The sequence below is a fragment of the Chionomys nivalis genome, chromosome 15, assembly GCF_950005125.1.
Source record: "Chionomys nivalis chromosome 15, mChiNiv1.1, whole genome shotgun sequence".
NCBI lineage: Eukaryota > Metazoa > Chordata > Mammalia > Rodentia > Cricetidae > Chionomys > Chionomys nivalis.
The window spans coordinates 1,065,733-1,086,302 of NC_080100.1; the positions used below are offsets into that span (position 1 = coordinate 1,065,733).

At 48.6% G+C, this 20,570-nt stretch overlaps 1 protein-coding gene across 1 annotated transcript in view; it reads right to left on the reverse strand.

Moving 5' to 3' along the window:
* Nucleotides 1–15,897, reverse strand: part of Slc6a3 (solute carrier family 6 member 3) — a 34,409-nt gene extending 18,512 nt beyond the window's left edge. Inside the window, exons 1-4 of the mRNA XM_057789773.1 lie at nt 15,845–15,897; nt 13,872–14,200; nt 10,749–10,880; nt 5,963–6,194 (exon numbers count right to left, since the gene is read on the reverse strand). Of these exons, the coding sequence (XP_057645756.1) occupies nt 5,963–6,194; nt 10,749–10,880; nt 13,872–14,157 (650 nt within the window). The 5' untranslated portion in view covers nt 14,158–14,200; nt 15,845–15,897. The remainder of the gene's footprint in view (nt 1–5,962; nt 6,195–10,748; nt 10,881–13,871; nt 14,201–15,844) is intronic.
* Between the last annotated feature and the right edge of the window lie 4,673 nt (nt 15,898–20,570).

A 20,570-nucleotide genomic window follows, 5' to 3' on the forward strand; every position in this document is an offset into this window, starting at 1 on the left:
TGTTGTCATCAGGGACAGTCCAGCATTGAAAATACAGCTCAACCTCACCTAATACTCCAGTAGTAGTTAGGGCCAGGGTTTCCAAATGGTTCCCCATGTATTAGAGAGTCTAGCACTGTGGATACTGTGCAAACTCTTAGCATGTGGGTGTGCGGTATGAATCACTTGAGCTAAGGGAGACAGGCCAGTGCACCTCCTGGAAGCATCACTGGCCTTTTCTTGGCAGTGAGGATTCTTAGGGCTCCTAACCTTGCCCTGGACTGCTGTCCAACGATCCTTGCTTTGCTCATTTCTTAGAATTTTTTTTTAACAACAAGAGAAAAATTTCAGGATAACACCACCAAGTCTTATGCCTACACAGTTTGTGTTCTTCTCCATGCCCCAACTTCATTCCAGAGCCTTGTGTCTAACAGACATAGATCTTACCTAACCCTTAGGGAGGTAACCATTTACTCTCTTTGCCTGGAGGGTGGTGTATAAAGAGCCAGAGACAGAGATTGTTACACTGGAGACAAATTAAAGAACCAACTCTATGCTGCCTCCCAGTCACTCACTTCAAATATGACACATTGAAGTTAAAACCAAAAGAATAAAAAATATGGAAACCACTCATTATAAAAGGGGTCAGACATATTTGTAACTAGACACAGTGAACTAGACACAAAGAGGAATATGACCAAAAGGGACATTTCCTGATAAAGGGGCAAGATGAAGGATTAATATTTGTGAACACATGTACTTCAAGACACCCAATCACTAGGACCAGTGAGAGAGTCCAGTGAATAAAGATTCATGTCCCCAAGGAGAGAACGGATTCCTGCAAGTTGTCCTCTGACCTCCATATGCAGGCCATGCTGTTGTAAATGGTCTCATGTGCATACACAACCACACACACACATGTACACACACACAAATAAATAAAATGCAATAAAGCAAAGACTCAAACTTCAGATGAAGTAATAAGAATTAGTGGTATAAAGAATGACAGGGAAAAATCACAATTATAATTGATATTTCAAATTCTATTCTCAGTAACTGACTCCATAAGTAGACAGAAAGGTCACTAAATAAACTAAGACCTGGACAACAATCTTACCACGAACAACTGGTATCCATATAGTGCTCTATGTTGCCTAGACTAGCCTCAAACTCCTGGGCTCAAGTGACCTCCCACTTAAAACCCCCAAATTCTAAGACCACAAGCATGTACTATGTGACCTGGCAGGAATACATGCAGAACATTGACAGAGACCATATCGTAGGCTGCAAAGCACATTTCAGTATGTATTAAGATTAAATACTTATAAGCAAAACTTATAAAATATTGTCAAGACAATTAAATTAGAAACTGATAAAAGAAACATATCTAGACAAGCCAAGTATTTCAAAGTTAAAAACAGGTGTCTTTTTAAAATGTTCCATTATTAAAGTAGAAATTACCATAGAGATGAGGTACTCTAAACTGAACTAAAATAAAAACACCAAACAGTGAGGTGCAGCTACAGAAGTTCATGAGAGGCACATTTCCGGCTTTAAATCTAACTTTCTGCTGATTTTTATTAGAAAACAGGTGGAAGTGGCACTGAGCATTTATGGAAGTCAGGAAGTCTTTTTATTTGATCTTATTGAGCTATAAGTTTTTATCCACTCCCCTTCCTTCCTCTCTCCCCCCTTCTACCCTCTCCCGAGGTCCCCACACTCCTAATTTACTCAGGAGATCTTGCGTTCTTCTAAGAGTTTGAAGTCTTAAGTGGCTATAGTTACGTGGGTTTGTTGGGAGGTGCTACAGATCGTACTCATTTCCCCGGTCAATTGATATGAATAAGTGCCCGACTCAGTCTCTTCTATGAGCCTATGCATACCTACTAAGAATGGACAGCGGAGAAATGGTAGGACAGAGGGATAAAGGGACAGACATGCAGGGAGGAAATATGCATCCTTATAAGAGGGATCATGTGTGAAATCCCAGCACCAGGAGGTGGAGGCATAGGATCAGGTAGTGTGGGCTGCACAGTAAGACCCCAACTTTAAATAAATAATAGAAAGTAGTAAGGGTGACTGGGGGTGTATCTTAGCTAGGGTTTCCATTGCTGTTATGAAACACCGTGGCCACAGCGAGTCGGGGAGGAAAGGCTTATTTGACTGACTCTTCCACATCACTTCTCATCACTGAAGGGAGTCAGGACGAAACTCAAGCGAGGCAGGAACCTGGAGGCAGAGTGCCATCCAGAGCGCTGCTTACTGGCTCGCTCTCCAAGGCTCGCTCAACCTGACTTTATAGAACCCAGGACCATCAGCCCAGAGATGGCACCATCCACCACAGACTTGGGCTCCACCATCAATCACTACTTAAGAAAATGTCCTACCAGCTTGCCTACAGTCCCACCATATGGAAGCATTTTCTTAACTGAGGTTCCCTCCCTTCAAATGACTTTAGCTCACATGAAGTTGACATGAAACTACCCAGCATAGAGGTAATTTGAGGGCAGCTTCCCTGTCTAGCATGTACAAGGGCCCAGGTTCAAGACCTAGAAACTTAAAGCACAAAGAGACAAATGGGTTTAAGAGTCACTAAAAGCAACTTTGTGAGTTAGGTAGTTGACACTCTCCAGACTCCACTTAGGGAACATACCTCTCTCCAGAAGTAGTTTCTGGAATGGCTGACTGGGTCATGGGCCTCCTGTGGTCAGTCTCCCTGGAATCCCTTTCATTGTTGGCTGTGGTAGATAATGTCTGACCAAACAGGCTTCCGGCACAGGAACCAGTTATGCATACAGGACTGTCCACGTCTGGAGAGCATAGGAGAGCATACCTCCTCCTAGACAGCTGCACTATCCCTGTGGAGTCAGAGCCTGGGGGTGGTATGACCAGCGTTTGGTTTCCCACCAAGGCCTGGCTGCCACTCTCCTGGTGCAACATACATGCTTGGCACTACTTTCACACCTGTTCCTGCCTGCATCTTAGCTGTCAAGCGTGTGATGTAACATCACACATGTTCAGGAAGGTTAGACTGCTACCTATGAATGCCTGTGTTAGAGGACACAGCTTTCCTGTCAACAGTTAGCTTGGTCTTTGCACACTCATAAGGCAACGTACACTCTCTTGTCCCCAGCTCTGTCCTAGTCTCCTTCAGTAACAGCTCAGTATCCGGCCAGGGTTACAGGCCTTGACAGAGGACAGGGCTGGACACCTCTGCTCTGTGGCCTCCCTCTCCGGACTTTCACAGTCTGATTTTTAAAAGATAAAATTCTTTCCTCCATCATTCTTTGTCAAAAGTCCCTAATTTATACTTTCCCTCTAATTTTCTTATCTGGAAAAATCACAGGAAGGAATTATTGTCCCCTACATCTTCCAAGCAGAAAACAGGCAGTTCTCCAGGCCCCTTACCCGTTCTGATATCTCTGTTCCTTCCAAGTGTTCTAAACCACATCTCAACCCATCTGGCAGTCATGAAAGACAAATGAGCTCACAAACACAGTCACTCTTTGTGTTACAAGCTAACCCTGACTCAAGCTTGAGCTCGGCTCTTGGCTTCCTTCAGCACGAACCCTAACTCTGCAGCTGGTGTCCTCCGGCACTGGTTCCCTCACAGCCCTGCTGGCCCCACTACTTTGGTTCGATGTTGGGAGCAGTGAGACCCCAGATCCTAAATTTCTTATAAACAACTTGTAATCCCCTGATCTGAGTGCCTACAGCTGCTCTGAGCACGAGACCTTCAGGAGTTCCTGATGGCAGGAGAGTGGTTTCTGGTGGGTTTGGCTGGGGCGTGGCTATCTCTATATAATCTGCCCCCGAACACAATAAAGGGGCATTCTTGGGGAATTCAAGGATGACCCGTGTTGCTGTCTCTCTGTCTGTGTGTGTCTGTGTATTTTAACCTCCAGCCCCCTTGCCTGAAGCTCGCTAACTGGGTGCCAGCGCACAGAGTCTTAGATTTTAGCTGTTTCAGGACTGCGAGGGCTTCCTTATGACTCTTGTTAATGAGTGAGTCTGAGCCCCTTTCTCTAGATTCTGACCTGTTGGGAGCAGTGAGACCCCAAATCCTGAATTTCTTGTAATCCCCTGATCTGAGTGCCTACAGCTGCTCTGAGCACGAGATCTTCAGGAGTTCCTGATGGCAGGAGAGTGGTTTCTGATGGGTTTGGCTGGGGTATGGCTATCTCTATATAATCTGCCCCTGATTCTTGGGGAATTCAAGGATGACCCCGTGTTGCTGTCTCTCTGTCTGTGTGTGTCTGTGTATTTTAACCTCCAGCCCCCTTGCCTGAAACTCGCGAACTGGGTGCCAGCGCATAGAGTGCAGACAGGGGGGCGTGGTGCGTGGCAGTTCGATACCGTTCCTATGGATGGGAACACACGACAAGCATTTGTAAGGTTGGGGGCTTTTTCTCCTTAGACTACTCTGTAAGGGAGCTATAATATTTGTGCTAAAATCTACTTTGACAGATGGTAGAAGTATTCTGTGAGCAAAGCCATCATTTCTTGTTTGCTTGCCATTGGGGAAAAACTAAACATTCAGGGCGGTGCTTCCGTTCATTCACCTCCCCCGAGCCTCAGGGCCTCTAGTGAGCACAGCTTTTAACACTTTAAAGGTGGAACACTTTGTTTTGGCAAGCGAACCTACTTTCAGTTAGAGCAGAAATGATTTCATTTCTATTGGCCAAGGCCCCTTCTGTTAAGCTTTTGATACTCCTCTGTAGTCCATACCCTGAACTTGCAATCCTCCTGCCTCAACCTGTTGAGTGTTAAGTTCACAGGCACCGACCTAGCTACAGCTTGTTAAGTGGTAAGTGAACTCTTAGACATGTTCTAACACATGAGTAATAAGACATGTTCAAATATGCCAGGGAGAACTCAGTCCTACAAAGAGCATCAGTGTCCATGGGAAAACCCTGACCTTGACAATGATTGCTCCGAATGTACTTTGTTTATGTTTGCCACAGAAGCCGCACCTTAGCAGACCCTGGCTCAGTCAGAGTGGGCCAGCCAGCACCAAAAGTGCCCCAAGAGAGGCGGACTCCTCCACACATCTGTAATATCATCATAGCCGCCATCTTGAAAATCATACAGGGTAAACCATTGCCTATGACGGTGTGGTTCTTTCTGTTGAGCATTCACAATCATACACAGACACATATGTGTGCATACATATACACATAAGTACACAAGTGCAGTGATGTGTATACACATGAGTGAATGTACACATGCCTAGATTTCAAGAAAGGTCAATAATGATAAAGAAGGGTATAGAAGAGCTAACAGGAGACAGACTCAGGAAAACAAACTCCAGGAGGGGTACTAGCCTACAGGTAGACTATGAAAAGCAGGTCTAACAAAGAGAAGTCCTGGCAAAGAGACAGAAAACCAGGAAGGCTTGCTAGAGATGAGAGTGTCCCAGGGTTGGGGAGGAAGACTAGCACCATGCATGGAAAAGGGATACAGGGAAACAAGTAAAGAAAATTTATAAAAGAGAAAGCATCATGGCAAGAGGATAGCGCTTGCATCCTGTCAGCAGTTTGCCTATGAAGCGGAGGCACCCAGACAGCGATGCTCAGAGAGGTCTCTTTCTGGAGCTAACAGAACTTGCCTGTGTCCTGTGCCATGGAAACCCAATGCCAGGGTTTCCCTTCCTTCTAGGTGGTGATGCAGTGTCTTGGGCAGTTTCCTCTCACCTCACAGTAGAGGCAGAATGGAACAAGGGGACAACAGTCCAGGGTCCATCTCTCCTGAGGCTCACGTCAGTATAGTTTGGATAAGATTGTATAAGACCATCCCTTGCAATTCAGAAATATATCGCATAAGGAACAGGACTCAGCAGCTCTGAGCAAGGGAAGTGACTGGTTCAGTGCAGTTTTGAGAACAACAAGGTGGGGGGGGGCATTCTCAGTGCTGTCCCTGCATTCCCAGATCTGCCAACCCTCCCAATCTCCAGGCCGGCAGGAAGAGCGAACCACTCACTTACTCAAAGTACTCAGCAGCAGGCGTGGTCCCGAAGGTGTCGTTGAGGCCCAGGCCATCACTGGAGTTGCTGGCGTGGGCGTCGGAGCAGTTAGGGCTGTTCCAGGTGTTGTTGCAGTGGATCCAAGGGAGGTCCATGGTGAAGGAGGAGAAGAAGTAGTGCAGAGCCCACGCGATGATGACGTTGTAGAAGAAGCCCACGTAGAAAGAAATGAGGATGACCGTGAAGCCCACACCTGGGGGATGACAGTGGAGCCACCGTCAGCACGATCGGTGCTCCTTCCCATCATCTACTCACTGACATCCACAACACCTTAAAACACAGGAAGGAGGGCTACCAGACTCTACTCTGTGACTAAAGAAAAGGGATTGCCATTGTTAACAATCATTTGTGTCTTCCAGAGATTCAGAGGGGTCATCGAAGGCCATCAGAGTATCTGAAATGACCCTATAAACATTCAGGTAGCCCCAGCAGTCAGCCATAGATACACTAGGTTATCCAGTGTCACCCAAAGCCATACAGAATTATTAAGGTCATTCATTTGCACTACAGTCATTCAAGAAGCAGCCAGGGTCATTCAGGCCCATTTTGAGTTATCTACAGCTTACCTGGATCACTCAGTCAGTCAAGCATAGCTACTAGACCCACACCAAACCTTTAGAACCAACCACAGCCATCAGAACCTTCAGAAACACCCATGCTAACAGAGCTATCAAAGCATCTAGAGTCACCCAGAAATGCTCAATGCTGCCCAGAACTACGGTGGTGGCGCACGCCTTTAATCCCAGCACTTGGGAGGCAGAGGCAGGCGGATCTCTGTGAGTTCAAGACCAGCCTGGTCTACAAGAGCTAGTTCCAGGACAGGCTCCAAAACCACAGAGAAACCCTGTCTCGAAAAACAAAAAAAAAAAAAAAAAAAAAAAAAGACAGCTAGGACCCTTTATGGCCATCCACAAGAACCCAGGTACATTCAAAATCAAAGGGTAAACAAAACTGCCTATGATTATCCGGGGAAATCTAGGGCCACCCAGAATCATACAGGCTATCTACAGCCATTTGTATTCATCACACCTGTTAGGATCACCCAGAATCTCTTAAGACATAGCCATTACTCATGCCCTTTCTCCAAGACCATCAAGGACAAACAGTTATATATTCCTCTCTAGGGCTGGGATTAAAGGCACGTACCACCTGATTTCTATGCCAACTAGTGTGGCTACTGGGATTAAATGTGAGTGTCACTGTGGCTACTGGGATTAAAGGTGTGTGTTACCATAACCTGGTCTATAAGGCTGAGCAGTGAGATTGTTTCACTCTCAGAACTTCAGGCAATTTTTATTTATTAAAGTACAGTTGAAAAGCCACTACGGGCCTTCACCCTGGGCTTCACAGTGTCTCACTTTGAACTTCACTGTCCGTCACCTTGGGTTTCACATTCTGTTCTTACCTTGGACTATCTGGCTATCTGGGTTTCGAAGCAGAGCCACTCCCCAAGTTGGAACACAGACTGGCGAGGCAGGAGAATCCAATTCTCCTGAGGAATTGCTCAACCTTTGATTCCACAGTTTTCCACATTTTAACAGTCATCTTCACTGTCTACACAGGACTGCAATTTGTGATCAGTGAAAATGCAGATAATTTTCTCAACCAGACTTTTAAAAGATAGAGAAGGAAAGAGAAGGCATGTGATCTAAGGGGGACAGAAAGCAAGCAGGAAAGACTCTCCAGGGATTGTAGCTGGTGTGTGTGTGTGTGTGTGTGTGTGTGTGAGAGAGAGAGAGAGAGAGAGAGAGAGAGAGAGAGAGAGAGAGAGTGAGAGCGAGCGAGCATCCACGATTACACAGATGCCAAAGTGTGGGAGCCCACATGTGACTCAGATCTCATCTGCAGTCACTGACTTAAGTCATTCTAGTTCAAGATTGCTCGCTCTGATTTTTCCAGTAACCTCGAGGGCTGTGTGTAACTTCTATGTTAGCCCATAGAAAGCATTTTTGCCCAGATGAAAGAGCACATTTTCGTATCAAGATTTGGGCTGGTGTGGGCCAGCCGGAGGCACTCCTTATCAGAGAGTAGAAGTTGCTCAGCTGAGTAAGATATTGCACCTGCTTGAGTTTCCTCCCAAGGACAGCACAGGGAGGTGGTCAGCTGACTGTACAGCCCTTTGTTCTGCCTTTTGCCTGTAATTAGTATATATGCTTGCTGAGAAGTAAACTTGGGGCTGTTTGGCATTTACCCTCAGTCCTCCTGGTCTACCCTATGTTTCTGTCTGCCACTTCTTATAGCCTCACGCCCCCTCTGGGGTACCACTTGCTGATTTCTGTTGGAGTGGGCTCTGATACCAAAGCTGGAAGCTGGCTTCTCTGAGTGTAGCTTCCCCAGCCTAAATTAGGGGTTGAAAAGATCCCACACCTGGGGTTCATAAGCTCGTCACACAACCTTGCTTTGCTCTGGTGTGGCCCTCCTGCAGACTTGTCTTTAGAATGGTATGAAAGCCAGCCTAGGGAGCAGGGATCACTGAGTTCTGCTCACTACCCACCTTCTTGAGGTTCTCTCACTCACCTAGTCACACAGCCATAGTCTTCTCTATAAAGCGATTGGTATCAGTGCTTGCTCAGTTTCACTGTGTTCCAAGGAAGTTGCTAGCATTGCATAATACCTTGGTGCTCTACAAAATGGTTTACTGAGGCTTTGAATACAGCAAAATAAAAAAAATTGCTCTAGTGGTTTTATGGAGGAACTTTTTTGAGACAGCATTTTATGCTGCTTAAGTTGTCCTAGAACTTGCAATCCTCCTGTCTTTGGTTACTTAGTGCTGGGATTGTAGCAGCACACCATTACTAGTACCCAGAGACAGATGGAGAACTTTGGACTCTGAGCTTTCCTCCGCTGACCACAGTCCTGGGTACTGAATCTGCCCTCTTTCCTGGTTTCCTGTTGGTCTTTCAGTCCTTTGATTCCCAATGAGGACTGTGGCACAGGACTGATTGTGTCCTGTGGCTTTCTCCACAAAGGCCATGAGACTCGGGAAAAAAGTATAGCAGGTCAAATTCTGTCACCACTGGAGTTTTCATGACCACATGTCACCACCAACCCTTGGCGTGTCCTCTTTACAAGGATAGGCAGGCTGTGTCTCCAATTCATTTATCAATTGCCACTAGAATGACAGATTTGACTGGAGCTCATCCCAGCTACCACTACAGCTCCAGGAGTGGTGTCTACTCCCTGGGTCCCATTAGCACTGCTAGATAGAGCCTAGGAGAACATGAGCCATTCATTTTCATCTGTAGCTCTTAAGACTGAGTCCACTGGCCTTGACCCACTAAGTAAGTGGACAATGAAACTCCACTTTAACACAAGAATCATCTCTTAGAGTGACAGGGTTCCCGGGTGCCATCAGGGTCCAAGGAAGGTGTCAGACAGCCCCATGCAATTCTTCTAAATGCTGACTCCTACATTTTGATCAAAATGGGGAGCATCCAGTGCCAGCGTGTGTTCCCAGAGGGTCTGTCTGGTTCTAAAGTTGTGCACGGACGTAGGTTTTAGTGAGGTCCCTCTTTACAGAGTTTCATTTCCGTGTAACTCAGGGAATCATTTTAGCCTAGGGAAAACTGCTACCCAACACTTACAAGATGTAAATCCAAAACCCAGCGGCCCACTGACTCTGTCCAGCAGCCTCTGCCCTTCACATTCCCGCTGTACAAGAGCAGCAAGTCCATGAAGGGCGTGGCCTGAACAGCTGTGAAAAGCCCATTATTGCTTCTACTCAGAGCAGCGGTTTCTGGTCTTGGGTGTCAAACACCAGCCCACAGACACTGCACCGGGGACTGGGGCTCTGATTCCTCCCATGCAGTCACTGCTCAAATACTTCTGAGAAAACCCAATGCTACTCTTCCAAGAGTCGTTTTCTCGGCAAGTGACAGCTATTGGAGGGGAACCTCACTGGGTCTTTTCCCTAAAACTCTTGAAGTCTCCTAGAACTCCATCTTCTTGGGATGACATTGAGTTAGAACAAGGGTGGTCCACAGCTGGCTGGTGATAAACAGGTCTGTGAAGGACCCAGGGTTTGCTTTTAACATATGGAGAAGCCTTTAGCCTTCTCACTGTCAGTATCTCCCATGCAGAAGGCACGGTGTTCTCTACCTGGGATCTCCTGGGATAAAGGAAGGTGACATCTGGGGAGTGTCAACCATTGGGCAGGCCGCCTGGTTCAGTATAAAGTACATTTGCCTCATAGTGTTGACGTCTTGTATAAACACTCTTCGACCTCACTGTGCTATATAGATGATTGATAGATACATGATTAAGAAATGCATGACTGGTAGGTAGATTGATAGATGAATAGATTATTGATAGGTGAACAGATAGACATGTATATAGATAGTAGATAGGTAAGTGAGTGATGTATATAGATAGCAGGTGATGGGTGATCAGATAGATGGTGGATCAGTAAATAGGCAGATAGATGATAGATGACAAAGGTGCTTGCTGGATGGACCATAGATAGGTAAGTAGATGAAAGATGACAGATAAATAGGTTTTCAAAGTTTACCATTTTACTACCTTGACAAGTTTACCACCACTTAGCTGTAGAGCAGCCTGGCCTGAGAGCAAGGGAATGCTTTGGAAGATTCCTAGTTATTACAGTCTTTAAGGTAGGGTCCACATTAGAAGAGCATGTGCCGATGTCCAGAGTTTAGGAGAGCAGAACCTGTACACAACGTCATCACCTTGTTCTGAAGCCCCCAGAGACATGGCCACGCCTCGTGGGGGCCAAATTCCTCCACATTACCTTTCAGGATAGGGCAGATCTTCCAGACGCCAGCTGCTCCTTCTCTGTTGAACTGCCCGAGGGCCAGCTCCATGTAGAAGAGGGGCATCCCGGCAATAACCATGAAGAGCAGGTAGGGCACCAGGAAGGCACCTGTGCACAGGACAGCAGCTTCAGTTTGGGGCCACAGAAGGGGGCTACTTTCATTATCTGCACTTGGGCCTTGATGTTGTACTTTTAAGTATGTTCTTGTCACCCAGCGTCCTGACTAGTGGGGGCTCCTGTTCAGCTACCACCCGAGGGGATATGTCGGATGGGTGGTAAACCACGCCTCCTTTCCTGTCTCAGCTGCTGTCAGTGTTGAACGTGTTCCCTTCGATGCCTCTGATAGTCCACCCACCCCATGTCCCGAACTCAGCCAGAGGCAAGGCAGTCAAGGCCTGGAGCCACTTCTCAGTATTGTTCCTAGCGCTGTCTGCCTCTTCATACCCCACTTTGTCCCTTGAGAGTTGTGGTCCTGGAATCTGTGACCTAATCCCGGCATTTAGAGCCTGCTTCTCTGGAGACTTGGGCTGGGTTTCCGGGAGCCAGAGGACAGGACTTGATCTGCTTAAACTGTACATTCTAATCCACAAAGGCTGAACCCCACTCGAGTCCTCTGCTCCCTTCAATCTGACCTTGAGTGAGGCAGAGTTTGGCTACAGCTTTCCCCAAAAGTCTTGATGAGGAAGATGGGAGTCTCCTTGTCAGTCTTTGGGTTACTTACTGGAGCTGCTGAGCCTGGTTCTCTCACCTTCAGGAGCATATAATTAAGCAATTTGCCCATGGATTTGCCTGAGCCCTTCCTTCCTTCCGCCCTTCCTTCCTTCCTTCCTTCCTTCCTTCCTTCCTTCCTTCCTTCCTCCGCCCTCCCTCCCTCCGCCCTCCCTCCCTCCCTCCGCCCTCCCTCCCTTCCTTCCGCCCTTCCTTCCTTCCTTCCGCCCTTCCTTCCTTCCTTCCGCCCTTCCTTCCTTCCGCCCTTCCTTCCTTCCTTCCTTCCTTCCTTCCTTCCTCCCTCCGCCCTCCCTCCCTCCGCCCTCCCTCCCTCCGCCCTTCCTTCCTTCCTTCCTTCCTTCCGCCCTCCCTCCCTCCGCCCTCCCTCCCTCCGCCCTCCCTCCCTCCGCCCTCCCTCCCTCCCTCCGCCCTTCCTTCCTTCCTTCCTTCCTTCCTTCCTTCCGCCCTTCCTTCCTTCCTTCCTTCCTTCCTTCCTTCCTTCCTTCCTTCCTTCCGCCCTTCCTTCCTTCCTTCCTTCCGCCCTTCCTTCCTTCCTTCCTTCCGCCCTTCCTTCCTTCCGCCCTTCCTTCCTTCCTTCCTTCCGCCCTTCCTTCCTTCCGCCCTTCCGCCCTTCCTTCCTTCCGCCCTTCCTTCCTTCCTTCCTTCCGCCCTTCCTTCCTTCCTTCCGCCCTTCCTTCCTTCCTTCCGCCCTTCCTTCCTTCCTTCCGCCCTTCCTTCCTTCCGCCCTTCCTTCCTTCCTTCCGCCCTTCCTTCCTTCCGCCCTTCCTTCCTTCCGCCCTTCCTTCCTTCCGCCCTTCCTTCCTTCCGCCCTTCCTTCCTTCCGCCCTTCCTTCCTCCGCCCTTCCTTCCTTCCTTCCTTCCTTCCTCCCTCCCTTCCTTCCTTCCTTCCTCCCTTCCTCCCTTCCTCCCTTCCTCCCTTCCCAAAGCAATTCTTTATATCCTGTAGCCAGCCAGGGGAACCCAGCCATGGAAAAAGAAGCCTCCAGGATCAACTGGAATTTCTCTGGTAACCTTGCTCTTCCTTTTAGCTCCATTGTACAGTTATGACTCTATAGCGGAGATAAGAAAGTGGGCTTTCTTATGTGACCGGCTTGGTAGTATAGACCCATAATCCCAGCTCTCCAGAGGCAAAAGGCAGGAAGACCATAAGTTCGAGGCCTACTGATCCATAGAGTAAGTTCAAGAATTGCCTAGGCAGCAGTGAAATCCTAACTCAAATTGAAAAAAAAAAAAAACAAATAATCAAGAGGGCTATGGATGTGACTCAGTGGTAGAGTGCTTGCCAGCATGCAAGAGTCTCTGGGTTCAATCCCCATAACTGTATTTAAAGAAAGGAAGGGAGAACGAGAGAGAGAGAGAGAGAGAGAGAGAGAGAGAGAGAGAGAGAGAGAGAGAGAGAGAGAGAGAGAGGAGGGGAGGGGAAGGGAGGAGAGGAGAGGCGAGGAGGGTATATTTCAGTTCAAATTTTATAAAGTTCAGCAACTCTATAAGCACCACTGAAGTTATCTTAAAATGTTCTTCTTTTGGTCTTTTAGAATTTTCTTTCCAAAGTGAAAATCCTAGCAGACATAGAAGTCAGGACCTGGTGCCTCCACCCACTCCCTTCTCCTCTCTACTCTCTGGGCTCCACATGCCTTGGCTGTCAGATTTTCTGAGCTCTCCAGCTTGGGAAGACTGAAAAGAGCTGCAGCTGGTGCAGCAGTTTCACCATCCTACAGGAGGACGGGGTTGTCTCACTGACAGCATTTCCTGTTGTATGCAGGAGCATATGAGCCTATGAGACCTATGAGTCCATGAGACCAGGCACCACCCTCGGGCGTCATTCCTCAGGAGCGGCTCACCTTGGTTTCTGAGACAGTGTCTGTAACTGACCTGATGCTCTCTGGATAGACCAGACTGAGACTAGTTGGCTGTCAATCTCCAGGGTTCTACCATCTCCTAGTGCTAAGTGGCATTACAAATGTGTGACACCATGCCCTGCTTTTTTAAATTTGGGTTCTGGAGATCAAGCTCAAAGTCTTCATGCTTGAACAGAAAGCACATTGCTGACTTAGTTATCTCTTCAGCCTTCACTGTGAGTATTTTTTTTTTTTTTTTGGTTTTTCGAGACAGGGTTTCTCTGTGGTTTTGGAGCCTGTCCTGGAACTAGCTCTGTAGACCAGGCTGGTCTCGAACTCACAGAGATCCACCTGCCTCTGCCTCCCAAGTGCTGGGATTAAAGGCGTGCGCCACCACCGCCTGGCCAACTGTGAGTATTTCTTGAGACCACAGCCCACACCATACCATGGCTTCCATGGCCTCCACTGCACTTCCCACACTCCCTGCCACAGCCCCACCCTTATAAGGCACCAGAATCCAGGCAACACTCACCGCCACCATTTTTGTAGCACAGGTAGGGGAACCGCCAGACATTGGCGAGGTCCACAGCGAAGCCGATGACTGAGAGCAGGAAATCAATTTTCTTGCTCCAGGTCTCCCGCTCCTGAGCTTCCACTGGTGTCTGTGGTGGGTTGATGAGGGTGGAGTTGGTCAGCTGCACTCCATTCTGCTCCTTGACGAGGATGAGTTCCACCTCTCTGGGGCCCATGGCATTGGACTCTTTAGCCGGGGCCACCACAGAGGATATTGGTCCCACGGAGCATTTGCTCTTACTCATGGGTAGATTGGAGCCCAAGGAACTCTGCTTCTTTCTTCTTGGCCTTCAGTCAACATAAAGAAACACACAGCAACACACAGGTTCAGCAGCCGTTATCTACAGGGTACCTGGGTGGAGCCCAGAGACATGAGGTTGTCCAAGCATGTGAGATGCCATGGCAAGATGAAGGACAGCTGGGGGATGTTCACAGAGATTGAAGAGAGTGACCGTGGAGACCAGACACACCTCTACCCACCCCTGCAGTTTCCTTTCCTGCCAAAGTCCTCATTCCCATTAGTGCAGGCTTGTGTGGCTTCTAATTTGCTTCCTAATAACAATCCCAGGTGCTGCATGCATTGCTTATCCACATTCCCAGGGGGCAATTTTACACCCTGCCAATAGCATTCCACTCACTTCGGTCTTTGTCAGGGTGCGTAGTTTTCTTTATACTTAGTAATACAAAGGAAAAGCAAAATGAATATAACCAAAATCAGCCACAGTAACCAAAATCAGCCACAGTAACTGAAAGTTTAAAACAAGTAGTCATCGGTTTCTCCAAGGAGAGTCTATACAAACCTCCCTGACGGTGACCGTGGCTTTCCAGGCCTTTGAGCTGACCGGGAGTTACCAGAATGTCACCAGGGGAGGGATCAGTCCACAGTAGAATGCTACGCTAGCAGTGCTCCTAGAGAAAGCCTCTCCTCATGCTTCTGCAGAGCCACGGTCATGGCACTCACGCCTGGTGACAGCCTGTTTCCACTGAACTCAGACAAGCACACTGACGGAAGCCCGGCATCTGGGTGGCTGATCTAATGGGGTGACTTTCCTCTGCATCCCTAAACAAAAACTCCTGACAGAAGTTATTTTATGCACCACTTCTCTGTGGCCTCTTTACCCCGGTGACAACCCCGAATGCAAATTCCTCACACGTGTTAGAAATGGGTTAACGGGTTTGCAGCTGCCAGGGAGCAGGTAGGAGCCACAGAAGGCTGTGAGAAGGCAAGAAGCATAGCAAAGGACCTGGCCCCAGACTCTGCTCCCAGCTCTGTTACAGGTACAGAGGACCTGTTTGCCCCACCCTACTCCTCAACTCATGATTCAGAGGCGAGGTTTGGGCACAGACAGCAAATGAGTCCTGGGAAAAACATCTTTCTTCACCAGCTGGAGCGGGAAACAGGTGGCTCATAAGCCAAGGTTCCCACAACATGAGTTCAGCCCCTGCTTACAGAAAAGACAATTGAGAAGGGGGAGGGCGGGGAGAGAGGGGAGATGGAGCTTTGGCAAAGGGTGCTTCTTTCAGACCCCAGCCATCCAAGTGGCATCAATCCACCACCGAGGGTCCAGGATGCCCAGCCTCTGCCATAGACAGCCATCCCCCCTCCCCCCCGCCCGCCGCCCCGGGAAGTAAGAGCAACCTCCATTTGAAGGTCTTGAGGCTGGGCTCTGTGGAACCCTGCACTCTGAGGACAAGCGCTGAGAACACACCCCTTAGTTTTATGTGGAAGGAGCTGCTCTCCAAAGCCCTGGGTGTTGGCGACTAGGACCCAGAACCCGGATAGCTCTGGTTTTTGCACCTCATTCCGTGGCACAGCCATCCAGGGGCAGAGTGAGGTTCCTGCCTGTCGCTCCATAGACTAGCCGTCCAGGTTCAGAGTGGGACAGGGGATGCCACTGCCAAGGATGCGCAAGGAGCAACCCTGGTCCTTACCTGCCTCCTGCGCTGGCCTTCAGCTCTGAGGTCCTGTAAGCCTCCAGTCCAGCTTCACAGCTTTAGCGGGTCTCAGCCTCAACCTCTTATCCAGTCGCGGGGTCGGTCCGCCTAGCCCCGCCCGCCGTCGGGGGCGCCCGCTGGCACTGGCTCCGCCTCCGTCCCGCCCTGGGTGGGCGGAGGACAGGCTAAGCAGCGCCTGCATCTCTTGGGTACTAGGGTGGCTGCGGGGTGCCAGAGGCCACTGATCCAGGGCAGGCCAGGAGCTTGGCCGGTATCTTGCGCGGCCAGAAAGCTTCGGCCACGTGGGAGCAAGGCATCTAGGTTGGACGCGTTGCGGACCAGACGGACAGTTGGCTTCCAGGAGGAAGCAGTCCAGGTCTCTCGTCCCTGCTTGCGCTCCTCGGGGGTTGCTCTGCCAGCGCTGCAAGGGGCTCCCAGGCAACTTGCTCCAGCAAGGCCACGAGGAGCAGAGGAGCAAATTCCCCCCACCCCCCGGAAGAGAGCGAAGTGGCCAATGCGTGGGGACCTGCACGGAGTTCCCAAGGCTCACCCAGGTGTCCCCACTTCTTTCGATGCTGTAAGATTACCCCACCCTGCTCCGGTGGTCCTGAGCAACCTGTTGACAAGATTCTCCAACTCCAGCTCCGCGGGGGCAAAGCAAGTGGGACACGCCTTACAGTCCTGTGCTGGTGGCCCATTTGTGTTCCTAGTCAGATCACAGCGTATTCTACCGCTGCCCTGGCCAATTTGCTCAGGTATTCTTCTTCCTCATCCCATGAGCTCTGACCTTAGGATCCAAAGTACCAATATCCTCCAATCCATCCTGATTCTCCTCTACCACCTTTCTCAGGTACCATGGCCATAAGAGGGTTTTTGTAGTGTGTAACTTCCCAGCCCCACCTCGGTGCTCTAGCTTGGTTCTGGGAGCCTCGCCTGAACTTATTTTTACAGGAATCTGAGCCATCTGATTCAAGTCAGAGGATTCCTCCAGTCAGCCTGCTTCAGAAACCAGTTTACCTGGAGCGACCTATAATATAGTTTGTGTGGTCAATATCCTGCTCCAGGGCCCAAAAGACTAGAAACTGGATTTCTCCTGCCCAGATATATGATGTGTGGACACCTAGGGAGGTCCAGGACACCCTAGGGTTAGCAGCGTGAGCCCTTCCTCAGAACCCAAGTCCAATCTTCCTTTCTGCCTCCCTTCCCTTCACTCTTTCTTACACCCTTCTCTTCCCTACAATTCTCTCTTCCTTCCCATTTCTGTCCCCCCCCCCAGAGTAGCTGAGAGCTTTGCCCAAAACATGGGGGCTCTTGAGGGGGTGTCACATCTGCAGGCCCCACTAAACCAAGTTCCTAGCAGTGTCTTTTCCCTTGGGACCTCCAAATGTCTTGGCTCCTCACCTACCTGTTTACTCCTCTGTGCCCATGCCTCTGTGGCCTCATCACTTTCCTTCAGCCCCCCCTCCCCAAACATGGAGATGACACCAGGCAGGAACGCGCCCCCCCCTGGGTGCTTTTCCATGCGGATTAGAATGGGGAGGGTAAGACTGCTGTGGCTGCTGTGGTCAGCCGGAGCTATTGTAAGGAAACACCACAGCCTTGGAGTCAGACAACAAACATTTCTGTAAATGCTGGGCAGTCTCAGACCCCCAGGGCCACAGGTGTCTGGGGAGGGCTGCTCCCAGGTCACAAATAGGTCTCTAGGTTCTCTCCAGGGCAGAGATGAACAAGCTCCCCGTGGCCATTTTGTAAGACACAAATAACATTTCTGAAGTGGAGCCTTTGAAACCTGATCACCTCCCAGGACCTGATTCTGAATGCTGTCTGACATAAGAGGGTATGAGTTCTACATGTAGATAGGGGTGGGGGAATGGTTTCAGTCCTTGACGCACCATATGGTAACAGGGACTTCAGGAGATAATAGTGCCCCCTCTAATCTCTGAGGCACCAAGAGCCATCTCTTTGCCTCTGTTCTGTAGCAACCCAATTCTATGCAAGTATCTCCTACTTTCAAAGAGACTGGCTTTTTTTCTGGACCTCACAAACAAGTTAATAATACACTTTGAGATCACTGAAGACGTGATCTGCTAGCCCACTATGTAATTAGCATGCTGAAGTTTAGCTTGCCATTAAGAGAACAGTGTAACAACTGACCTTACTTGCCTCAGTTTCCCGTGTGATGCACTCTCGCAAGCTGTGCAAATACATAACTTTAGTCTTAAGTTATATACTCTTCCATGACTCTATCCAGAGTAATGGATGTGTGTATGAGTGTGTTGTGGTAATCATTTGCTGAAAGTGGCCAACAGCCTGGAAGCGACCGTATATAGTAAATATTCATCACAATCATGGGAGGAACCTGTGGATATAACTTGATGAGGTATTTTTGTAGTACTGAGTATCTCAGGGTCAATTAGAATCACTTACTTAATACCTTGCAAAAGTATCTGAGTTCTGTAGCGAATCTCCCGTTCCCCATGTTGTGCTTTCTGTTCTGTTCAGTAAATACAGAGCAGAGTTCAGGACAGATAGAAGATACAGGTAGAGAATTGAAGGATCCAAACTTGGGCTCTCTAAACCGTCAAACAAATCCAAGGGGAAGTGCTGAATTTTCAGTCCTTAATGTGACACCAAAGCACTCTGATGCCTCTGAGGTAATCCTTAGTGCATTTTACCAGCACACTTCTCGGTAGTAATTCTGATGCCAAGAAAGGGGCAGGAGCCCATCATTGGCCCAGTTGAAGTCATCGAGAAAATAAGTGACTGCATAAGGAAGAAATAGTGGGAATAACTAAAGAGGTCATTTAAGGACAGAGACACAGAGCAGAACTTAGGTTCATCCAACCCATAAAACAGAAACAAAAGCCAAGGAGAATGAAGGTTTGAACACCAAGAATGGTCTGTACTAAGCAGGGTGAAGGGAAATAAATACCATGAGGCAAGGGGACATCTAGACTACCCATAGCATGAGGAATAAAATACCATGGGGTGACATGGTATACAGACAAAACACAGCAGTTCAGTAGTGTGAAACTCAGTGATAGAGAGTGGTCAGATGTCTCCAATATTGAGTTAATATCCAATATTCAGTACTCCGGCCACAGCTGGCTAACCATGCAGCTAGGACAATGGAACTTTTCATGTTCTCAGAGAAAAGAGCCACGGGGACTGGGCTGTTAGCCTCACCACAATTGATAGAGAGCTAAGGGTGCATGCATCTCCACCTCACTTTCTGGGCTTTTATAGGTAGATGCAGTGTGGTTGACTCTGAGTTTATCGAGCCTGATGAACAGCCAATCTTTCCATGCTGGAAACTTGGGCTAAACACAGAGCTCAGTTCCTTATAGTTGTTGCTGAAGCTGTTGGCTAAGAGCATTGGACGAAAACAGGTGATGCTGGGGGGTGTCTGGAATGGGATGATCACGTGGGGGTGGAAAGGGGAGAGAGGGCAGTGGTAGGGAATAAGACAGCTAGAATTAAGGGTAGCATGGAAACAATACATCAGAAACCTAAAACATTTGCATATATGAAGATGATCTCAATGAAATCAACAAATAATGGGAGACAGAGATCCACCTGGCCATCTCTTGTCACCAAATGAAGTTTCTAGTAGTGGGTTTGGGTCACGTCTGAGTTGTTGGCTAGAGGGATCCCATAGAATCCCCAAACAACCCAGGCTTTTGCCAACACTTTATAGGTTGCTCTCCACAAATGGTCAGAAAGTCCCCATTGCTGAAGACAACACAGACACATCTCATTGAACATGCAGGTGTCAAGCTGGCACCCACAGAAGCCTTCACCTCTGTGTTCCAGCATCGTTGTTACAAGAAGGTATTCTGCATGCTATCAGAAGAGAAATATAAACAACAAGACAGCCATAGACCCTTTATCTACTATGGTGTAGGACCTCAAGACACGCTAGGGCAACAGTGTCACAAAACTGAGAGTAGCCAGTTGTGCTGGATAGTCTTATGTCAGCTTGAAACAAGCTGGGAACCTCCACTGAGAAAATGTCTCCATGAGATCCAGCTGTAAGGTATTTTCTTAGTTGATGATTGATGAGGAAGACCCAGCCCATTGTGAGTGGTGGCATCCCTGTTCTTGTGGTCCTGGGTTCTATAAGAAGACAGGCTGAGCAAGCCATGAGGAGCATGTCAGTAAGCAGCACCCCTCTATGGCCTCTGCTTCAGCTCCTGCTCTCAGGTTCCTGTCCTGTTTGAGTTCCTGTTCTAACTTCTTTGATGATGAACAGTGATGTGGACGTATGTGTCAAATAACCCCTATCCTCCACCTCGCTTTTTGGTCATGGTGCTTCACTGCAGTAATAGAAACCCCAACTAAGAGGCCAAGCAATAATTGATCTGATGTAAGGCTCACACCACGAAATGGAACCCATACCTGATACTGCTTAGGTGATCAAGACCCTAAGCCTAGATAGCCCAGGGACCTAGGGCAAAAGCAAATAATACTGGCCTAAAAAGAAATGTAAAATGATTCCTAAAGGTATTTGGCTATACTCATAGATCAGTGCCTTGTTCAACTATCATTAGAGAAGCTTCCTCCTGCAGCAGATGGGAACAAATACAGAGACCCACAGCCAGACTTCGCAACACTCAGTTGTAGATGGGATACTGCCATCAAATCCCTCCCTTCAGAGCTCGGGGAACCCCGAAGAAGAGGAGGTAGAAAGAATGTAAGAGCCAGAGGAGATGGAGGACATTAA